This window comes from Enoplosus armatus, chromosome 6 (assembly GCF_043641665.1).
Source record: "Enoplosus armatus isolate fEnoArm2 chromosome 6, fEnoArm2.hap1, whole genome shotgun sequence".
Classification (NCBI taxonomy): Eukaryota; Metazoa; Chordata; class Actinopteri; order Centrarchiformes; family Enoplosidae; genus Enoplosus; species Enoplosus armatus.
In genome coordinates this window covers 9,688,797-9,710,199 of record NC_092185.1, presented here as the reverse complement: position 1 = coordinate 9,710,199, position 21,403 = coordinate 9,688,797, and the positions used below count along the sequence as shown (strand labels likewise).

General features: G+C 40.4%; 1 protein-coding gene across 4 annotated transcripts; it reads left to right on the top strand.

Annotated features, from left to right (window-relative positions):
- The first annotated feature begins 15,056 nt into the window (after positions 1 to 15,056).
- On the top strand, positions 15,057 to 19,506 carry nr2f2 (nuclear receptor subfamily 2, group F, member 2). 4 transcript variants are annotated; one of them, XM_070906860.1, is made up of 3 exons: positions 15,057 to 15,626; positions 16,627 to 17,154; positions 19,232 to 19,506. In XM_070906860.1, the coding sequence occupies exons 1-3, from the start codon at positions 15,176 to 15,178 to the stop codon at positions 19,504 to 19,506; spliced, it is 1,254 nt and encodes a 417-aa protein (XP_070762961.1). In that variant the 5' UTR covers positions 15,057 to 15,175. The 4 variants fall into 4 exon arrangements, with proteins under 4 accessions (XP_070762961.1, XP_070762962.1, XP_070762963.1 ...); XM_070906861.1 differs by having other exon boundaries at positions 16,609 to 17,154; XM_070906862.1 differs by having other exon boundaries at positions 15,057 to 15,641.
- Positions 19,507 to 21,403: the final 1,897 nt, after the last annotated feature.

Below are 21,403 nucleotides of genomic sequence, written 5' to 3'. Positions count from 1 at the left end.
ACTCTGGAGTTGGACCGGTGAATAAGATTTAACACACAAGTTTGTTCTTTTCTTTCTTTCTTTGGCTTCAAGTCATGTCCAGTTAGACACATGCGAGATGTTTGATAGAAACGTGAAATCATTTTAAACTCATATTCAGGGGTTAAACTTAGACTTAGGAGGAAACCCTTGTAGAGGGGGAAAATGTATTACCTCAAAATTGGTCCGGACACTGGATCTGGCAGACTCCTACAGTAAGTTTTAGATGTTAGATGGATCGTACAAATCGGGATTCACATGAAATGCTCTCCAACATTTCAGCACAGTGTTAAACTTCAGTTTGGCAAAGTACTATCATTGCTTAAGTTCACATTAATGGCATCTATCTTGGCCTTTACAGCAGTGACCATAAGCACTGTACCACAGCCTGCCCTGGAGCGATGACAATAGATTGAGTATGATCAATACATCTGTTATAAAGGCCATGATATGATTGTATTGATCTAGTGTGTTGTATTAGTATGTACACTGGACTGTGTAGGAATAAACTAACATTTTCTTTGGCTTTGTAATTTGTGCTTGCTTATGTGTTTTGTTCAGTCAGGTGTTTAATTGGTTAGTAAACCACCCAAACAAAATAGAAGAAGCAATAGTATATCTTAACCTTACTTGCCAAAGAGAGACAACTTATTGCAGTATATCTCAGTAACATTTGTAGATATATATATCAAAATATAGCCATACAGCTGAAATCAAGCAGGGAAGCATAACGACTGGAAACAAGGACACAGCTGTCCTGGCTTCCTCCAGTGTTAAAAAAATATGTCTATAAAGTTCAATAAGTAACATGTAATATCATGTTTGTTTAATTCGTACACAAACACAAATGGGAAAAAAGACACAGAGACGGATACTAGAGTCAAAGACAGCGCTTTTGTAATATTTCAGATTCTTCTTCACCTTCTTCCAATACTGTGGGAAAGCAAGGTCACAATAGTTGAGAGTAGTTCCTTAAACCAGTCTTACGATGCGTATCTTTCTTGGCAATCCTTAGATGGGCCCAGCTATTATGTTGATCTTTCCCCCGGAGCTTCTTTTGAATTCATTAGTCCCATAATGCCCATTTGCCACATTTGTTAACATGCTGGGTCACCTGTCTCAGAGCTGTCCATGTTGACTAGGTCTGCCTTTTCATCGTTGAGAGCTACCTGCCATAATGACCCTGTAATAAAGTGTCATTATCTATCCACCCAGTCTAGTGTACCATGCACAAAGCCACTGGAGGAATCCAGGCCCCGTCTAATTCATTTCTGCTGGGTATAAATGTCAGCGTCCTTTTGTGAGGATTACAGACATTCCCACATTAGGGCCGGACTGATTGTTCTATATGGAACGGTGGGAGTGGAATATAGAGCGTTTGATTTCAGATAATGCAGAACAAGACAAATGCCACCGGACAGGATGAAGCTTTTTGTCTAAACCTGGCTGCAGACTTGAATCTGAGACTATAACCGTGTCAGGGAGAGCTTGAGGAGATGAGAATGACAGTGGTGTGGATTACACAGTCCGTTATTACAATTTGTCAGGTTTTATGATGTCAGTGACGGCTGGAATTTATCCCTTCAACCTTTTATATTCCACCTCATTGTGCCATCCAAAGCCATCTGAAGTCCTAATTTGTCACCTTGTACATCATTCATTGGTGGGTTCTGTTAAAAAGGCATAAATGCATTTATTTCACAAATTTGTAGCACAAACTCACTTTAATCACAAATTTGTTTTTGAGTTCATGGATGAATGTGACTCTTTGTTCAGCCAGGTCTCAAAATAAAACAATTCATAACTTCACACATTAGATTGGCATTTTAGAAAAAACAATTTTTTTTTTGTGTTCAAATCTGTCATTTTGAGCATGAAATTGTCCTTTAAACATCAGTGTGAACGGTTGTAAATCAGCAATGCACTTGCCGGTGGTATTATGATTGACAAAAAACTTCACAAATCCTTCAAATGTACAGTATAGAGTTTGCAAAGATCATTGCTTTGCCGAACATGTTTAATATCTTGCTCAGTAATTGGTATATTGATTGCTAATGTCATCATGATTTAGTAGAGAAGCAGTCATGTGGCAGCTTCAACAATTCAAGGGCCCCTTTGTCCATTCATCAGCACCCCTGATTGGGCCCATGTCATGGTTAGCTGCAGGCCCACCAGATAAAGATCAGTGGATGATTGGGCACACACATTCTTAACATGGCTGACCCGTGACATCTCAGGGGCAGGCAGGGAGCCTGTCATTATGTGTACAATGCAGCGCTTTCTTCCCTCTTATCTTTGCTGATGACATTGAGAGTTTTTGCATTAACTCATTAACGAAAAGACTCATCATTAAAGGCATCACGAAGGCTCGGTGGTGCAGTGTCACCACCGCTGCGAGCAGGAATGTGTCCGAGGCTCTGCGGCAGCACGCTGACAGCATGAGACCTTCGCAGTGCTCTGCTGAAGATGTGAAGCTATCAGGATGCGTTTCTCTTGTCGTCCTCTGCGCTGTAACATGATATATCAGATCTCTGAACCACTTTCTGATAAGGCACCCTTTATAAAGTGTTGTAATTAATAGCTTTATCAATGTTGAATAAATCCTTTATTAATGCTTTATTGATCAGTTATAAGGCATAAGGCCCAACAATGTTTGGGTTGCCAGGTTGTGAAAACTCTCTGGCCGAGGAGGATAAACACCTCCTCCAGCGTGACTCCTGGAAAGGGTTTGCAGAGCATCTGGAACAAAATCCATTTATTAGCAACTTATTAACATTTACAACTACAGATTGGATGGCTTATTATTAAGTGAGAAACGTGTGACCCTTATGATGACTGAGTATCATAACTACCGAATTTATGGATTATTAGTAAGTGAGAAACGCATGAGCATTTATTAATTGATTACCAACCTTTATAATGATATTGTTACCAAATACAAAGGGATAATACTTCTTCATGGCTAATAACTCATTTATAAAGCATTAGTAAATGATATATTAACCTTTAATAATGCCATTAGTTACAACTTATAAACCCTTTATAAAGGGTGGCTACCGAGAAAGTGAAAGTTTTATTTTAGGGTATGTGAGTCTAAACATTTTCCCCCAAACATTTGTATTGGCATCTTTTGATTCAAATATTTATAAAGCCTTATAATCTTCACGTGCCAGGAAGAGGTCTTAATAACACTGTGTCTGTTTAAATTTCAAACCTGGGTCACTCCATGTGTGTTTGCGTGGTTGTGCCCACAGCCATGTGCACGGTGGATGTTAGTGCTTATGTGCAGCTCATGTGTTAATGCTGTCATTTCCACAGATCAGTCACAGCAGCCTTTTCTCTGTTGTTTATGGTTATGTCACCACAATTACAAGAGAGAAGGGGGGCAGAAATAAAGTGTCTGTGAAAGATTGATAGCTTTGGTCTTTAGTTCAATTGTAAATTAGAATAGCAAGTCCCTCTGGGATACAAGGGCTCTATTTATGATTAAGAAAGAGCCTCCATAATAGAGTGGTGGTAGAAAAGTTTGCTCCCTCTCACAAACAGGCAATTAGCTTGATGAAATGGGCCTTACTTACTTTTTTTTCCGCAGCCTGGTTATATGAACCCATATTATTATGGACAGCATCATAGTTTATGGTATTATGTTCACCTTGAGCTGCAAACAATATGGTGTTTAAACAAACTGTGGCTTTTTTTTTTCATGTATTAAAGCACCAGCACCACCTTTTTCTCAGTACAGTTGTATTTGCGCAGAGCAAGTTCAGAAGTAAACAGAGGTATTTATATTATGTGATGAAGGTGGCAATTATCACACCATTGGAGCTTCACAGCCAGTCTAAACACTAGCAAAGGGCACATAAATATTAAGTTTCATCAATATTTATTAATTTAAATTCATCTTGGCATTCACTACACACCGATGCTGTAAATACTCAATATACTCATTTATGTTCATAACTTTTTTTTATAGAAAAATACATAATTTACTTATGAATTAAGTATATATGCTTATTGGTTTAACCTTTTATGTTTCAGACAAATATTTTTGCGTTCATATAATGAGTTGTCGTAAGTGACACAAACCTGCTATTTGAGCCGTCCACACATTGTTTCCATCTTGCTCCAAAGTTTTCCTCTAGAGGACCTAATCCTTGCATTGTGGCCTCACCGCCATGCCAGTTATACTACCTGGCTGTACAGATTTGTCCCCTACCGTGTGTTTCCTGGAAGAGATCAGTCACACCCTTTTTTAACAGTCTAAAGCTTTACTAATGTTTCTTTCACAGAGGGAAAATCTGGATCAAAAAAGGAGCCAGAAGTTAGTTAACACTCAAGAGCGCTCTAATGATCTGAAAAGCGATAAATCCTCCTCTGACATAAACTGTATAAGAGATTATGCCCTCAACCATTATAGTTAATGGCTTTATGGATGAAAAATGAGCAGACTGCAGATTATTGGAGCAACATGATATCATTGGTTGTATTGTAGTGTCTGAGCAAGTTAAAAGGTGAGTGTATCTACTGTACATACAGCATGGACCAAAGTGCATGTGCCAAGAGCTATGAGATGGAGAGCTGTGTCTGTGGGGGGGGTTTATCAGTTGTTTTGCAAGTGAATACAAACAAATAACAATCACACATGAACCTGTCCTAGTGCATAACTGGTCAATATGTGCATTAATTAATATGTTAATTAAAAAGTATTAAAAGCATGTTTAAGATGTTAAGATCAAACTGAGACATTAGTTTTGATATGCTCACTGTATTTCCGAGTAACCCAACTTCCTTTTCAGGGCGTAGTGCAATGCACTAATCTACAGTATTAACCTCACTATCAATCAGTCAATCAGGTTTATTTGTCACATGTAATCATATAAGGTACAATCACTAAATTACACCAAATGGACAAACTATAAGGGGTCTTTTCATGTACTTCCTTAATGTTGTAAATCCTGATAAAAATGTTAAATCACAAAAGAAGGAACTTTTAGATAAGACGAGGCATAAGACAGGAATTTTAAAGCAATGAGAGGACTGAAATGTAGATTGTTTAAAAAAAAAAAGGGTGGCTGCAGTTCAATATTGTGATGACTTCCTGCTGCTTAATATGTACCTACCACCTCAGTACCAGTACACCGCTGCCCCAAGCCTTTCTTTACTCAATTAATAATTCAATGGGCATCAACTGAAGGTCCCTTTGTAAGTGAGATGAGACTTCCCAACTTCAGACAACAGAAGACATGTGTGGCCACCCCATTTTTGGACGATTTTGCTCAATGGCACATGCTCTTGTGCCAGCTGTCATAGAAATTACACTAGTTTATAACTTTTGTACAAAGACAGTGGTGATCACCCAGTAGCTCTTCTCTTGCTAGTGTTTACATTTAGCGAATAAGTTCATTTTTGCTTTGTTTTTTTATTTTAATGCCGTGCAGTTTCTCTATGGCCGCACAGACAGCGCTCTGCGGCCACCGTAGCTGTTTACAGCTCTGTTACTCCTGCCAATTGATACACAAACAGATGTAACTCTTGACATGTGATTCACCAAAGCTGATTCACTTGTGTGGGTTCACCACATTTTTAATTGCCTTGCATGTCAAAGCCCTGTCTTTTTAAGTTTTCCTTTCTTGCTCTGTTTTACTTTAGTTGAACAATGGATTCCTAATCATATCATCTAGGCATAAACAATATATCCGGGTCTGAAAGGTCTTCCTGCTATGTGCAATGTGACTGTAGTTTATTGCTACTTAAATCCCACATCAAAATTCTCTGTAAATAGTATTGATGCTGTGTATAACAAGAGCTGGTAACAAGCACAGTGGATCTAAAGTCATTCCTCCATAATAAACCATTACAACCTAGGCCATGTAAAAACTGATAACTTGATGGTTTTGCCACCTCATTCAAAAATCTGATAATCTAGTCCACAACTTGTAGTGTCGAGGGGCCACCTTGGAAGATAATGATGTCTTAAGTTATATCTAATTATTCAGTCTCATGCCCATGTTGGTGCTGTTAGCTAATATCTCTCACCCAATTTCTTATGTGACGGGCGGAAGTGGTTAGCAAACATGATTAGGTGTTTTATTTTGTTGTTGTAACACCTGCCAACCAGCAGAGTTGGTTTCGCCGCTTCTTAATGTCTTGACATTTTAACATGAACCAACATGGATCCCTTTATTGATGGAAACCAAAGGCTACTGTGGCTGCTCTAAGCTGCGATGTCATCAGGCTGTGAAGTACAGAGCAGCATCAGAGGTCGTGAATTAGTGTCACACAGAAAACATTTACCTGGACATTTACTTTCGAACCAGCTTCACAGTACTTTAGTATTTTGACAGTTCACATTCAGAAAACACATTTCTCTTGAATTTCCTATGATTTGCTCTTTGTTGACCACAGATATTCTGATTTGTCCTAACATACAACATCCCAACATAAATAACATTTTCAAATACTGGAAATTGGTGGTATTCTGACAGAATGGTCTGGTATTGTCTCACTCTTCAATGCATTTTAGAAACTGAATAACTACAAATCTAGTTGGTTTTCTTGTCTTCCTCAAATACTGTTATGTGTTTATGAAGTTTGGTTGCGTGAGAAAAGAACTGCCATTGAAACTGTGTGTTTATAAAAAGTGTTGGTGAGGGTACACTTATCGAGTAATGTCCTTTGGCTTAAAGTAAATACTAAACACACTAAAATACTGAACATATAAACGTTTTCTATAATGATCGTCTTTGTGACTATGGTAGTTAATTAGCCAGACTCAAACTATAACATTACAAACAAACACTGTTTACTCCTCAGATAATATTTGAGAGCACAGTAAGTCGTGTCTTTTTCTAACCTCTGGGCACTATCACATGTCCACAAATCCCCTCTCAATTTATTGTCAGAGGAGCAAGATTTGACTCTGGTGACATCATCCAGGCAGTATTGACTCTCATGTTGAGCTCCAGCAGCAGCAGCTTCTGCGTGTCCTCAGACGGCGATAAAATAACCCAGATCCTGTGAATAAGCGATTCCTGTTTTTTTAATGGCTTTTCACCTTGAGGTCATCTTCACACCAAGAAAATATTCTCTTTTTCATTCGCCGTCATTGCCGTCGTGTAGGTCTTACCAAAACCCATTCACATTCCATTTGCTTTTTTTTTTTTTTTATTCCCTCCATCAGTTCACAAGGACCATTGATCACATGTGGATTTGTGTGATTGAAAATCCTCAAATCGCAATTTGTTGCTATTATACAATGTTTTCCTTTCACAAATGTTGAATCACTACCTGTGGAAGTAGAGATGTAGTTAACATCGTCCATATTCATGGGCTGCCGGTTTTGTTCATAGTTACACAATTTATATCTGCAGCACTTTCACAGAGAAATGAGTTCTGATGTTAAAACATTTAAGCTTGGCTGATTTCTCAGCCCGCAGTCTTTAGGCTTGGAACTGGTAAAAGTGCCCAATGGAATATGTTACTGTTGGTATTTTAGTGTTAAATTCAACCATGCTTTAATTTCAGGAAACGTGAGTACCGTACTCTTTACAACCTTTTCACTAATGTTCAAATTGTGCATACAGAAAGATGCTATCATTACACAATGTAGTGTCATATACTTATTTTCAATGACTGGTAAGATAAAGACTGGCCGTCATGAGACTTGCAGTACCCATGTGGTTTTACTAAATCTCCACTGTATTTTTGTGTATGGATATCCTGCAGAATCAGTGAAGCCAAAGTCTGTTTTAGCTTTAGCGAATAATTCAACAAACACGGAGCTGCACTCTTACTGTTTCCAACCTATCATTATAGATTTTAACAGTTTAAACAATAGTTCCAGTGAAAGAAAAACACCCTTTATTTACACATTTACAGTAAACTATCATGGTAAAACTGGAAAAACCCTATCATTGAAATGTAAGTGCACAACAATAGGTACTGTATATAGAAAATCAGTTAAAACACAGCTCATATGATATCTTAAAACTTTATTAGTCATAGATGTGGCAGGTGTTAAGACTGCAAAAGGCAACTATACGGAGCACTACTTATTTAACTACTAACACTTCAAACAGTAATACTTCATTGGTCATCCCATAATTGTACAAAATGTGCAAAATCTTGAAGAAGTAGGAGACACAGCTCGAAGTTTACCGACATGCATGTATGAGTTGATCCCGCGGGGTTTGAAGTGTTTTCTCCTCGTCCTGCAAACCATGTAACACATTAAAATCACACAACCTAGAGATACAAGGTTTTCACAGGACAATAGCGGTTTGATGTAATTGGTCAATCTAATGATAACAGATAACAATGAGACATTGATGATCACTGTAGAACGTACGGCTGCCATTTTCACTAGTAAAGGGTTATAGCTGAAATTTAAGAAAATAAACCCGACACTTCAACATTAAATAGCTGTAATAGAAAGCCTCGTCTACATCCGTTTGTGTAATTCTTACACTCGCCCAGTGCTACCACATTGCACCTTGAGTTACAGTAATTCAATACTCTGTCTGCTGCCTTTGGGGCCACATGTGAACCATGTCTGGCTCGGGACTGAATGCTGCCACGGCTTTCTCTCTTGTGTCTTCTCCCAAACTTTTTCACTGTCTGAGTACATGAAAAAAAAAAAAAAAAAAGAAAAGAGTGTGAGGCGAGTGGACTGCCCACTCTCCCTCTTTAAAAAAAAAAAAAAGAAAAGGGAGGGTAGGTCACACTCAAAGAGACACATCTCACAAGTGGCCGGTACGACCGCAGTCTTGTACTGCTGGTCGCTGTGCAGCTCCACTGGGACAGATGGGGTTTAAGCTGCTTTGCCGAAGGGTACTTCAGCAGTAGTTCCTGAGGGTTAGAGAGCACTTATCACACAATTCCCCAACCAAGACTTTCCCAGCGCATCTTTAGAGTTAAATCGTTGACCTTCTGGTCATTGCTGCTACAATGCTGCTGCCTCAAGTGATCATCACATATATACGCTCCATCCATCTATCTCTTTAGCAGCCAAAACAACACATCGTTTATCATGTCTCATATCCACTCTCCATACTACAGTTTTGATCACTTTAGAGCTAACAGCCACGATTCAAACAACCAGCATTTACAAAAACATTACGAGCATGCTGGCAGTCAGCCTAAAGAGTGATCATTGAGACAAATTGATCCCTATCTGTTTAAATTGGCACTATAATCTATCATTGGCAAATTGAACACAGTGAGCTATCTGGGATCTATTGCCTTTTTAGATAGCGGCCCTTGGGGCGCGCAGACAGAGAGAAAGTGATCTACACCACTGAATGAACTCTTTATAAAAACGGTCTCAACTGTGACATGTATGTCTGCTCACACGAGAGCACACTTTCACAAAAAGGTGAATGTTATACATGTTTTTCTCACACGTAATGTACACGTCGCTATATAGCTTACATGTGCATGCATACAATCAATTACACACACTCTATTTACCATATAGGGGTGTTAATTGTTATAATGGAATGCATTTTTTTGTAATTACATATTATTACGAAGCCAAATAGACAGAAACACAATTTAAAGTCAATTAAAGTCTGTAAAAGCCGTGCTTAAGAATCACCCATTCAACCACAAAGAAAGAAAGTTAAATCAAAAGAAACCATATGCTAAAAGAATATGCACACATACATCATCGTGATGAAAGCCATGTGTAAAATAAATCTCTAAATATCACTACTTTTGAGATGATCATTTTATGCCTGCACAATTATGAATTTTTTATATCATGAAAATGTAAACGATACAATATCTTACTCATGTTGTGTTTTTCTTGTGCGTCTTCCTGTGATTATCTTGTGAGTCCAAAGTAAGTTCTTGAAACTTTAATTACGTTCTGTCAGCAAATATCCTTTACCTTAATGAAGCCAAACCTACAAGCACACGTTTGACTAATTGGTCTGGTCTTTTTTTTTTTTCTTTTTCATCTTTGCATATAAGCAACATTACAGCAGCACAGTGAAACACTGCTGTAAAGAGACAAGAGATGAAACCTTTACTGGAGGGTGCTGATTGATATTACGCAATATGGGGCTCAACCACCATCAATCAAGTGATCTTTATCAAGCAAGTCAAAAACAAATTGTGGGTGTTAAAGAGAGTTTTGAATATTGAAAGTATGCTGGAAATGTTTCATTTTATACTAGAAACAGTTGAAACCTGTTGCCTGTTAACAAGTAAATCACCTCTTCTGTTATCTGAAATTAATTCCTCTATTTGTTTATATTCAATATTAATATAAATTGACTCATTGTGGGAAAATTACCAATATTTCTCTTCATGGTGTTTTTTTTTTTTTAATGGGACAATTTAGTGTCTGTCCTGATTCCACAGTCATCTAATTCAATCAGACTCTTGAAGTTGATTAGCCTGCTTAACATTTGCTCCTGCGCGGGTCTGGAAGGGTTAATCAGGCCGGGAACTTAGAGACCTCCGGGTCAGAATCCCTCTATCTGCATGAAGGACTTGGTGAAGGCAGAGATAAGATGAAAGTCAACTTTTACTCCAGTTTTGACTTTTCCGCAAGTGTGAGAGCTTCTTACAATCTTTTTTTTTTTTTTTTTTTTTTTTTTTAAATCTATCTCAAAGCTTTTTTAAAAAAGGCAGATTTATGTGCAAGAAATTTTAACCCTATTGGTTGTGTAGTTTTATTCTCCAGTCTGTTGCCTTTGCCCTGTTTTGACCACTGCGCGCGTGTTGTCATAGCAGAAGAATTACCAATCGCATTGCACGTGTCAGTTTAATCTGATACATGAGTGAGAGCTTTTTCTTTGCACGCCCGTAAATCTCAACTATTATCTACTCGCTATCGATTAATTTAACTGCACTTATCCCAATCAGCACATCTCCGCTCCTGTGTGTTCCAGAGCGTGTGCTTTGTTTTACTAACAATAATAAAGTGATTTAGTCCTTTCTCCCAGCCGGAGCATGGGAAATCGTTAGAGATCCAGCTATTTGTGTGTGATCAGTAAATATTTAGTGCAGGCGACATCCTCTGTCTCGTCTTAATCGATACTGGTCCCGTTGGGCAGCGCTATTGTTGTGTGCACGCAGGCTCGCAGAGCGTATAGTGCTTTTTATCCTCTGCTTGAAGGGAGAACAACTACTAATCACACAGAGGAAACTTTTAAACCCGGGAAATAAAAACTGCAGCACAAGACGTTTGCGGGAGGGGGTTTAATAGCAAATCAATTGTGTTGGTGTGGAAATGTTTATGCGTGGAAAAGGTGCTCCATTTTTCAACTCAACAGTATAGATTTACGGGAAGTTAATTGAGGCTATTATCATTTCATATATAGCCCTTTTTATTCTCTGCTTAATGTATAATTACTGGAGGTGTCGCTGTAAAAAAAAAAAAAAAGATATATTATTGTCTGGTCGCTTATGTCTTTATTTTGTATAATGTGTAAACAATAATTTTATATCAGAATTGTTGATATTAATTCAAACACATGACTATTATTACAAATAATAATAATCACACTAGTTTCTAGTAGTTTTATAGGCTCCAGTTAAGCATACTGGATGTTTATTTTTCAATAAAATTAACATTTTGGCAGTTTTAATTGCAGCTTTAATCACAGGTCTTATTGCATCTTTACTTCCAACCTCCATAGGCTATAATTTGTAATATGCAGAATGCCATAATGCACGCTCGCCACACTTTAAGACAGGTGTCTGTTCTGACTTCACCCCCCCCCCCCCCCCCCCTCCCCCCCTCCCTCCCTCTCTCCTCAATAGCCCACACAAAGCAGCGGCGTACGAGCGCGTTTTGGCCATATTACTGTAGGAGAGAAAAGGCGCACCGGATCTCTGCTTTGCTGGTAAGAGGCAAGTCAAATGGTATTCTGCTCGGACGACACGTCAACTTATTATTTCCATTTCCTCGCTCAACAACACATAACGTGAAGCAGTCGCTTGTTTCGGCTCGCCAAAGTTTTTGCATGGTCAGACATTTGCAATCTTCTCAATAAACATCGTGCTCTTTTTTCCTTTTTTTTGTGTTTGATCCCGTCTGTTGGAGAGGACGCTTTGCCAGTTTCAGTCTGAGCACTGTGTCGAAAAAGAGAGAAGACTTAAATATATTCTGAATAAGGGAGAAGATGCATCCCGCTACGGACGAATCAGCAACATATGCATTTGGTAGGTTTGTTACTTTAAGAATACAGCCTCCTGCCTCTCTATCACTATCAAACCATCCATGCAAACTATAGTTGGGCTTATTGTGGTCACCATATAAATTAACGCGTTGATAATAAGCGACAATGACTGACAGAGTTGGCCGTATTCAATGCGCACTGTAGAAATATCGCATATGTAGGTTGCTATGTGCTCTGTCTGCAGCAGTCCAGGTCGTTTATTACAACAGAGGAGCCTCTCCGCTTATTTAGACAATATTTCATTTAGAGCAGAGAAATAAAGCACTGCTGCTTTGCCGATTTATCCTAAAAAGAAATGTGCAAAATGTATACTTACCATTTGAAGCAATCCTCGATGAGTGGATATACCTTGCGGAGTATTTTTATTTACAGACTCTCCACGTTCACGGGATCTGTAAATAAAACCGACAAAATAGTCATGCAGACAAACTATAATTGGCTAATTTGTTTTAGAATAAAGACATAATTGGTCTAAATACCACCGCTGGGACTGCCTGAAGTGGCAAAAAAAGTAAATCCAACTTTGGCAACTCTCAAAGCTTTGCCGTCCAAGTCATGTAAAACAGAATTTAAACAAACAGTCATCAGTTTAAAATGGTGCTCGTTAGTTTGGTCGATGCGGGAGACGAGACTGAAGCAGTTTCCGTGTCGGATGGCTCCTCTAAATTGAATCTTATTTGAAGCAAAAACTTCATACGCTAGGGGGCACCCATATACTGTAATACATCCGAGGACAATGCATGCTGCTGCTGCTGCTGCTCTCTATAGACTATAACACACAGCTCTATCAGCTATATGTTCATCTGTATGGCTCCGTGAAGTTTTACCTGCAGTCCAAGTTTGATGGCCTCCGGACATAAAAAATAAAAGTCTTTAAACACAAGCCTAAAGAAATGATCAACCATGTAGGCAGCAACTCTGCAACAACCACTGACCCCGTTTTACATGCACGGCATCCTTCACTGTGTTTGTCATTACCACAAACTGTAGATTATCTTTATTATAGGGCGACATCTGACATATACATTATGAAGTATCTAAATGACCGCAAACAGCTTTTTATGGTGTTATTTATCAGCAAGTGGCTTAACTTTCATCCTAACCTGAACGTGACGGGTATGGCCTTTAACCTCAAATGACATTTTTTAAACGCAGTCATTATTTAAAGCGCTGGTCACTTCACGTTTTGACCACATGAAGGCAAAGCTCTGACTTCTGAGACCCAGATTTGGCCTTTTTGACTTAGTTGGTTCGGGATATTTGTGGCGGGGGGGTGGGGGTGGGGGGGGATTAGCAGGCTGCAGCGGGTGCCCAGATGATGTCAGTAGCCTATCATAACATTTTTATAAGAGGTGTCGATTGTGATGAATGGTACCTGGTGCGATTAGAAGCACTAATAGGTTTATTAGCCTGTGCAAATATAAGAACGTGTGGAGAAAAAACTGTCGAGATTCAGACGACATGGCATTATATGGCGTTCACCTGGTGGGTGACCCTTTTCTGTGTCTGGCTTTAGTGCACATGTGACCAAATGAGTCTTCACGTGCTGTTTTATTTACAGTTTATCATAACTAATGTTGGCAATCTTCATTTAGAGTATCATACAGTCAGAGTGCCTCATTTTTTCTCTTTTTTTTCTCCATTGTGTTCAAACGTGTGGTCTGTCTTCATATCCACATACCTAAAGGATTAAGATAAGGTCACAATAGATGGACAGTTTTATTGTAATGAGCACAGATCATGTCCAGAAGGTGCACCTGTGTCTCGTGGACAAAATCTCTTTGGATATTTCGGCTTGTTACGGGGGCTGCCGGATACACTGCAACGCGATATGAGGCAAAGAATTGAATTCAGATTTAGGTTGTTTTTTTATCTTCGTGAAATTGCTAAGGCTTTACCGGGCGTGCATGTGAGAATAGCCTATATAAATGGGTGAATAGAGTGACTAGAAATGATTCCTCTTGCCGAAACCCGTCTCCTTTTAGGACCAAGCGGCCCTCTCGACCTCCATGCTGGCTCTGGCAAGGTACCAAGTAGCACAAGTGCCGACTAGCCAATGGGGTTCAGGGGGAGGTCCCTGAGCTCTGACCAGTCAAACACACTCTCCTTCCTTATATGGCAGCCGATCTCCATGGTAACGTGTGCTAAGTTGCAGCAGTCGTGTCAAAGTTCACTATATAGAGAGCTCAGTGAGCTGATCAGAGAGAAAGCATTCTGCCAGCCCGGCTCCTACCAATCGCAAATCACTTCCTAACCTCCGCCTTTTTAACATATTTGATCACTTTGATTCTCTACTCCTTTTTCCTATTATTTTTCAGTCCACGGAGGAGGTTTGTAGGTTGTGATCCTTGTTTTTTTGTTTTTTTGTTTTTAGTGCTTTCGCTTTTTTTGGGGGGAAGAGTTGTCTTCATATTCCAGGCTCTCAAAAACATTGGCTTCAGCTGCGCGCTTGCTGGCGCTACCTCATAGGAAGAAAAGGAAGAAGACGCAATTTTTTTTTACCCAGTTGGTGATTTTCTTCAAGACTTGTGCTGGAACTTGATAGTAGCTGCTACGAGTGTGCTCACCAATTGTTTTATGCTGCTGCAGGCACGGTCTCACCAACCTGCTCCATCGTTCACTGAACTAGTCCATGCTACCTCGGTTGATTATTTTAATATTTAGCCTGTCTTTCCCATTGATGGGTGTGCTGGATGGCTGACTGTAAGCGCCCCTGGACTTGGCCTTTAAGCGCAAGGCAGCGACTCAGCTCGCCATCGCATCAGTTTTGAAAACGTGCTTCGCAACGTCTCCAACAGCAATAAATCGACAGTTTTCGGGAGATTCAACGAGTGGATTCAACGTAGGCTAGATTTGACATTTTGTGTGCCCGGCTGTTAATCACAGTTTACCGCGTTTCCTTGAGACATTATTCACCGCGACACCAAAACGGCAGACAAAAAGTTTCTTTACGTTGACTGATAGATATGGCAATGGTAGTGTGGAGAGGCTCCCAGGACGATGTGGCTGACACCCAAGGCACCCTTTCCTCGCAAACCCAAGGAGGACTATCTCTTCCCACCCCTCAACCAGGCCAGTTGAATCTGACAGCGTCTCAGGTCGCCCCTCCGACCCCTCAGACTCCGGTCCAAGGACCCCCGAACAACACACAGTCCACGCCGACGAACCAGACGACGCAGCCGTCGGAGAAACAGTCCCAGCACATTGAATGTGTGGTCTGTGGGGATAAATCTAGTGGCAAACACTATGGCCAGTTTACTTGCGAGGGGTGCAAAAGCTTCTTCAAACGGAGCGTAAGACGGAACCTCACTTACACATGCCGTGCCAACAGGAATTGTCCAATCGACCAACACCACCGCAATCAGTGTCAGTACTGCCGCCTCAAAAAATGCCTCAAAGTCGGCATGAGACGGGAAGGTATTGGGACTTTTTGTTTTCCTATTCATGTATGTGTTTGTGCGTCTGTAGGCTTCCAGACATGAAACCATGTTCTGTCGCCCCCATAGCCTGTTCTCCCTCCCGACTGTTCCCTCCAAAGCTGTGCGGCTGGAACACGCAATGGAGCCGCTCTCTGCTGTGGTCGAGACGGGGCTCGCCGGATCTTCCTTTTTAGCGTTGCATTATATAGTATCCAGCTCCGGCGCATTATAGCTCTGCATTTCACAAACAAGAGCCGACCCCTGGCCAGGCTGGGGCTATCGAATTCACGTATGAGATGAAGCCACGAGCGTAGACGTACATCTGTATTGGATAGATGATACAATATAGCCCTCTGCGCTATTATGGCGAGTATCGAATTAAGAGATAGCGTGCTCAGGCTACATCTCCACGTCTCTCCTGCATGTCTTGTTCACTGGGTCCAAAACCGGACATCGGCGTGAATTATGCACGCGAAGCCCCCCCACACAAGCTCGAGAATTTCTTTGAATATTAGTCGAAAATAGGCCCGCATGTATGGTAAAACGAGATGAATTGCTAAGTAGGTTAAGGGTTAAACATGCAAGGTCTCCCTTGCCCTCTTTGTGTTCCTTCACAGCCAGCTCATGTTGCTGTTGCTGAATAACATCATTTTAAAGCTAGACATATGCATGGCGTGTGTTAAACGTGTTTAAAGCGCATCTCTGGCGTTTCAGCACATGATTAGTCTCACCACAGCCTCGTTAATATCAATGCAACCTGTCTTTATTTTAAACTCCTATGCAATAACATAATGCGTGTGTCTGTGTGTGTCTGTGTGTGTGTGTGTTTTGGTGTCACATATAGCAAACAATGCTGTGTGTCATTTATTTTCTTGAGGTGTGAGCGGTCGTTTTTCCAACATGTATAATATTTGACAGCAGTCTTGGTGCTCAGAGTGTTTGTGTGATGATTTGTAGAATTCAGGCTTCAATATCTGTAGTTTCTCTTTTTACTGCAGCCGTGCAAAGGGGACGGGTGCCACCCACACAGCCACACCACGGCCAGTTCGCCTTGACAAATGGAGACCCACTGCACTGCCATTCCTACTTATCCGGATATATCTCTCTTCTGTTGAGAGCGGAGCCCTACCCGACGTCCCGGTATGGCAGTCAATGCATGCAGCCCAACAACATAATGGGCATCGAGAACATTTGTGAACTAGCAGCCAGGATGCTCTTCAGCGCCGTGGAGTGGGCCAGGAATATTCCCTTCTTTCCAGATCTTCAGATCACCGACCAGGTGGCTCTGCTGAGGTTGACGTGGAGTGAGTTATTTGTGCTCAACGCCGCGCAGTGCTCCATGCCCCTGCATGTGGCTCCTCTCCTGGCGGCGGCTGGCCTTCACGCCTCCCCCATGTCTGCGGACAGAGTGGTAGCCTTTATGGACCACATTAGGATCTTCCAAGAACAAGTGGAAAAGCTCAAGGCTTTGCACGTTGACTCTGCTGAATATAGCTGCTTAAAGGCAATTGTGCTCTTCACCACAGGTAAGACAATAGACGGGCACACTCCAAGTTCAGCCTGTGTGAATGGCACTAACATGCACATACTGACATCAGCTAAATCAACGCTGACCTAAATATATCTGCACTGGCTAGAGGTTGTTGCTTGTCTTAGATGAGCACCCAGCTAAAATGTTCACCTATGTTGCCTTCATGGCCAAAGGCTTTTTGATAGGCTTTAGGCTACTGAATTATAAAACCACATGATTAATAAACTGATTTATCAGACACACACACACACACACACACCACAGAGGGCTAAACTGGAAATCGTGGCATGACCACGCAAGAGATTTTAAATTAAATTGACAACAAAACAGAGGAAAGTGCAGCCTGACAGAAACATTATAACATAATCTCGAGTTAAATAACACTGATAACTTCACAATAATTGCCCTAAGCGTCATAAAATCTAGCTGTTAATACACTTTTGGAGAACCCAATCGCTTGCAGATGAATTGCTACACTTTGATTTTTTTTTTTCTTTCCGCCATTTATCAATGTGTGTATACCCCACGTCTTGTTTGTAGGGAATGACAGATATAAATGATGTCAGGCTCCGAGGGGGAGGGGAATAGAAAAAGAAAGACAAGCCTAATGTCCCATTTGCACACAGTAAAAGCAAAGCGCCGGTTCCAACGCTCTCTTGTCATCTTGGGGGGGACAAGACATGTCCGAGAAAAAGCATGTAGAACCCATGCACACCCTGTAATTGCAAATATGCCAGTATCTAACGGTATTGTGTGATATTGAGCAGTGACAGGAGGGGCGGCTTTCATTTTATACTTGCAGAAATATTCTCCCCCGGCTAGTGGGATTCAAGGCGTCTCTGGACTTGCTCCAGAACTAGGTCATGACCCAAACTTCTCTGCTATTTTGTTACATTAGCTACACCATTAAAAAGGGGGGGGGGGGGGGGGGGGGGTGAAAAACAAAATACGTGTGGAAGAGATTTACAAGGTTTCACCGTGGAGTGAATGCATGTCTTTAATATGATATCATACCTGCCAGCCATCAGCCTCTGTATTCCATTTAGCTCCAGCAGCCCACTATTGTCTTCGTGGTGGCTTCTAAAAGAAAACTCACATTTCAGGCCATTGAATTTTATTATTAAGCCTTTATGTTGCCACGATGGCTTAATTTGTCTCCTCCATACCTGAGTCCCGGAGGCTTGAACATGAGCCTGTGTGTTGTAGTTTGGATGACACGCCTTTGCTACTTTGGTGGTTTGGTGGTTGTCATGCATAAACTTTTACAAACTTAACCAATGCGCGTACAAGCGTTTTTTTTGGCACATAATCAGCTGCCGCCCACATGCAGCAGCACAGATAGTGATTATGCGTCTCTGGTGGTATAGTATGACGGCAACTCCGTAGGCAATGGGCCCTTTTTTTCCAAGCTAAATCTCTGCTCACTAAAGGTCAGCAGGTCTCCCTGTCTTTCCCTCTCTCTCTCTCCCTCCCCCTCCTCCCTTCCTCGCTCTGCCTCTGACTGTGAGAGACAGGCCCATCTGAAAGAGTCTTTAGCTATGAATATACTTAATTATTTAGTTCACTTTTAAGTGGCTTTATCGAGGGAAATAACCGAGTTGTAACGGCGATAAAATGAGGATCACCGAATTAAGCAGAACTCAAATTCTCAGCTGCTTCTTGACTGTGGCAAATTCAAGAGTTTATCTTGTTTCTGTACATATTGTCTAAATTAAATATAATATAATTGATAAAGCGATAGAAGTTGTCCTCACAGTGTAGAGCTATATTTTATTATCTGTGCTGTGGTAATTATTCGTCTAGCGCAGTGTTATTATTATGATTACAAGTTATTATTAAATTATTCTCATACACTGACAATCATGTGCACTATATATTTATGAAAACAAGCCTCGAGACAAATAAACTCCACTTTTACATATAATGGGATAAGAATCATTTCCTAAAATAATTGCTTTTTTTCCCAGAGTATGACAGGCTATCAATTTCCGCCATGTGTATCACCACAGTGGGGGAAAACTCCTAGTGAGCGAAACACTTTATTAATGTTTATTTGCTTTCCCCCCCCTCAGATGCTTGTGGCCTCTCAGATGTGGCCCATGTGGAAAGTTTGCAGGAGAAGTCCCAGTGCGCCCTGGAGGAATATGTCCGGAGCCAGTATCCCAACCAGCCAACACGGTTTGGGAAGTTGTTACTCCGCTTGCCTTCCCTTCGCACAGTCTCTTCCTCGGTCATAGAACAATTATTTTTCGTCCGATTGGTAGGTAAAACCCCAATTGAAACTCTCATCAGGGATATGTTGCTTTCGGGGAGCAGTTTTAACTGGCCTTACATGTCAATTCAGTAAACCAAGAAGGAGACGAACAAACAAAAGGTGGGGTTGTGGGTGGGGGGGTGGGGGGGGGCTGCGAGACTACAATGATTATAGCTGCTTTTGTGGAAGGAATAAAAAACCAACCGGCTGTTACACGGGGCTGGCTTTCATGAAGAAAGACATTGACGTAAATGACTGTGAATCCCCCCCTACTCCAAAAAAAAAAAAAAAAAAAAAAAATTGAGACATCCACTGAACTTTCAAAATGGCAGATACAAGCTCCCAGTGTTCACGCAGAACAACCTGCTCCGATTCATTTTTTTTTTAATGAAAGAAGAAAATGAGGACAAAAAAAAGGAAAGGGGATTTTGTTGATCCTTATGAGGAAAATTTAAGTATTAAGTGCATTTAAAAATGATAATTTGGGTAAAAAGATTTTAAAAAAAAGTGGAGAAAGGGAAAATACGGAAACGTGAATTTTTCTTTTCTCAAATGACTTGTCCTGTGTCCATGTATAGCTGTGTTTTGTACTTTCTTTGTTCCTCCTTTCTGGTTCCAAACCGGCCTATGTGATTTCTGTAGTACAGGTGGTGTTATTTTCTAAGACAATGATTTATTTTGAAAAAGGTGAAATAATGTTAAAAAAAAAAAGTTCTAAAAAGAATTAAAACCACAGCAATAGGAGTATAGGCTTATAATCTAGGCTTAATGCTGCAAGCGCACTTATATTCTTAGGATGACCAATACCATCTGGGAAAAAAGGGAGTTTTTTTTCTTTTCTTTTTTTTCGGGGAGTTCATCTTCAACTTTATGACCCAGCGGAAACATTTTGCTCTTTATTAATATGAAGTTGCAGGATCCACTTTGTTTTCCAAAATGATTTGCGGAAAAGTCTTCCCCATTTTCATCCAGCTCTGAATATTTGGCATCAGTTCCCCAATTGGATACAACAATAATTAAAAAACAAAGAAAAGAAAATGCTACAAGTTGCATAGACCTGCTGTTGTAAAGGTGTTTGTGACAGGTGGCTCTGAATGCGTTATATGTGCATTTAAGGGCGTCCGCAGTGGCTCAAACTACACTCAAGGCATAACTGACTTGTTTTAGGGAAAAAAAGGGGTCAAGGGTCATAAAAGGTTGAAGCCTAGCCGGAGTAGTGTTTAATAGCAGTATTATTGAAGCGTCCCTGAAATGTCACCCTTTATTCACTTCAAGCATTAAGTGCCTGACAAGCATGATGTGATTTCTTATCAAAACGTTGTTGAAGTAGGCCTACAACATTTTTTTGGGGGGAAACACAATTAGATTTGAAACTTCAGTCCGTGTGTTTCACCTGAAAAACACTGATTAGAGGCAGTATTCTTGTAAATATAGGTCAATTCATTTCAACGAGTTTTTTCCTTTATACAAAGTATATGTGATTAAGAAAAATCTGTGGTTGCCATTTTTTTTTCTCGGTAATACAAACGTCTTCAAAATTGAGTGGCAGACTTAGCTAGTAGCACTGAAAGTTATGTTTTTAATGTATATACATATTACTACAAATGTTTTCTTTTTCATGTATATTTAGACTGTGAATGCATGGCCACAGGTCGCTAACCTATTTTACCTTTGATATATAAATGTAAATGTTTTCTCTCTCTCTTTTTTGACTGTATAGATATAATCTGTGCATTCAGTACACTAGCCCTTGTATTTAAAGAAACAAAAAAGGAAAAGAAAAGAAACGACGTTCATTATTAGGCTACAGACTTAAACAGGGTGAGCAGGTTTTGGAAAAAAAAAGGAGTTGATATTTTAACTTTAGTGTTATTGCTCCTTTTTGGTCTTTGACAGGTGCCGTGGTGTGCGTGAGCGTGTGTGTGTGTGCGCGCGCGCGCGTGTGTTAGAATGTGTGTGCGCGTGTGTGTATTTGGAAGCTAGCAACTTT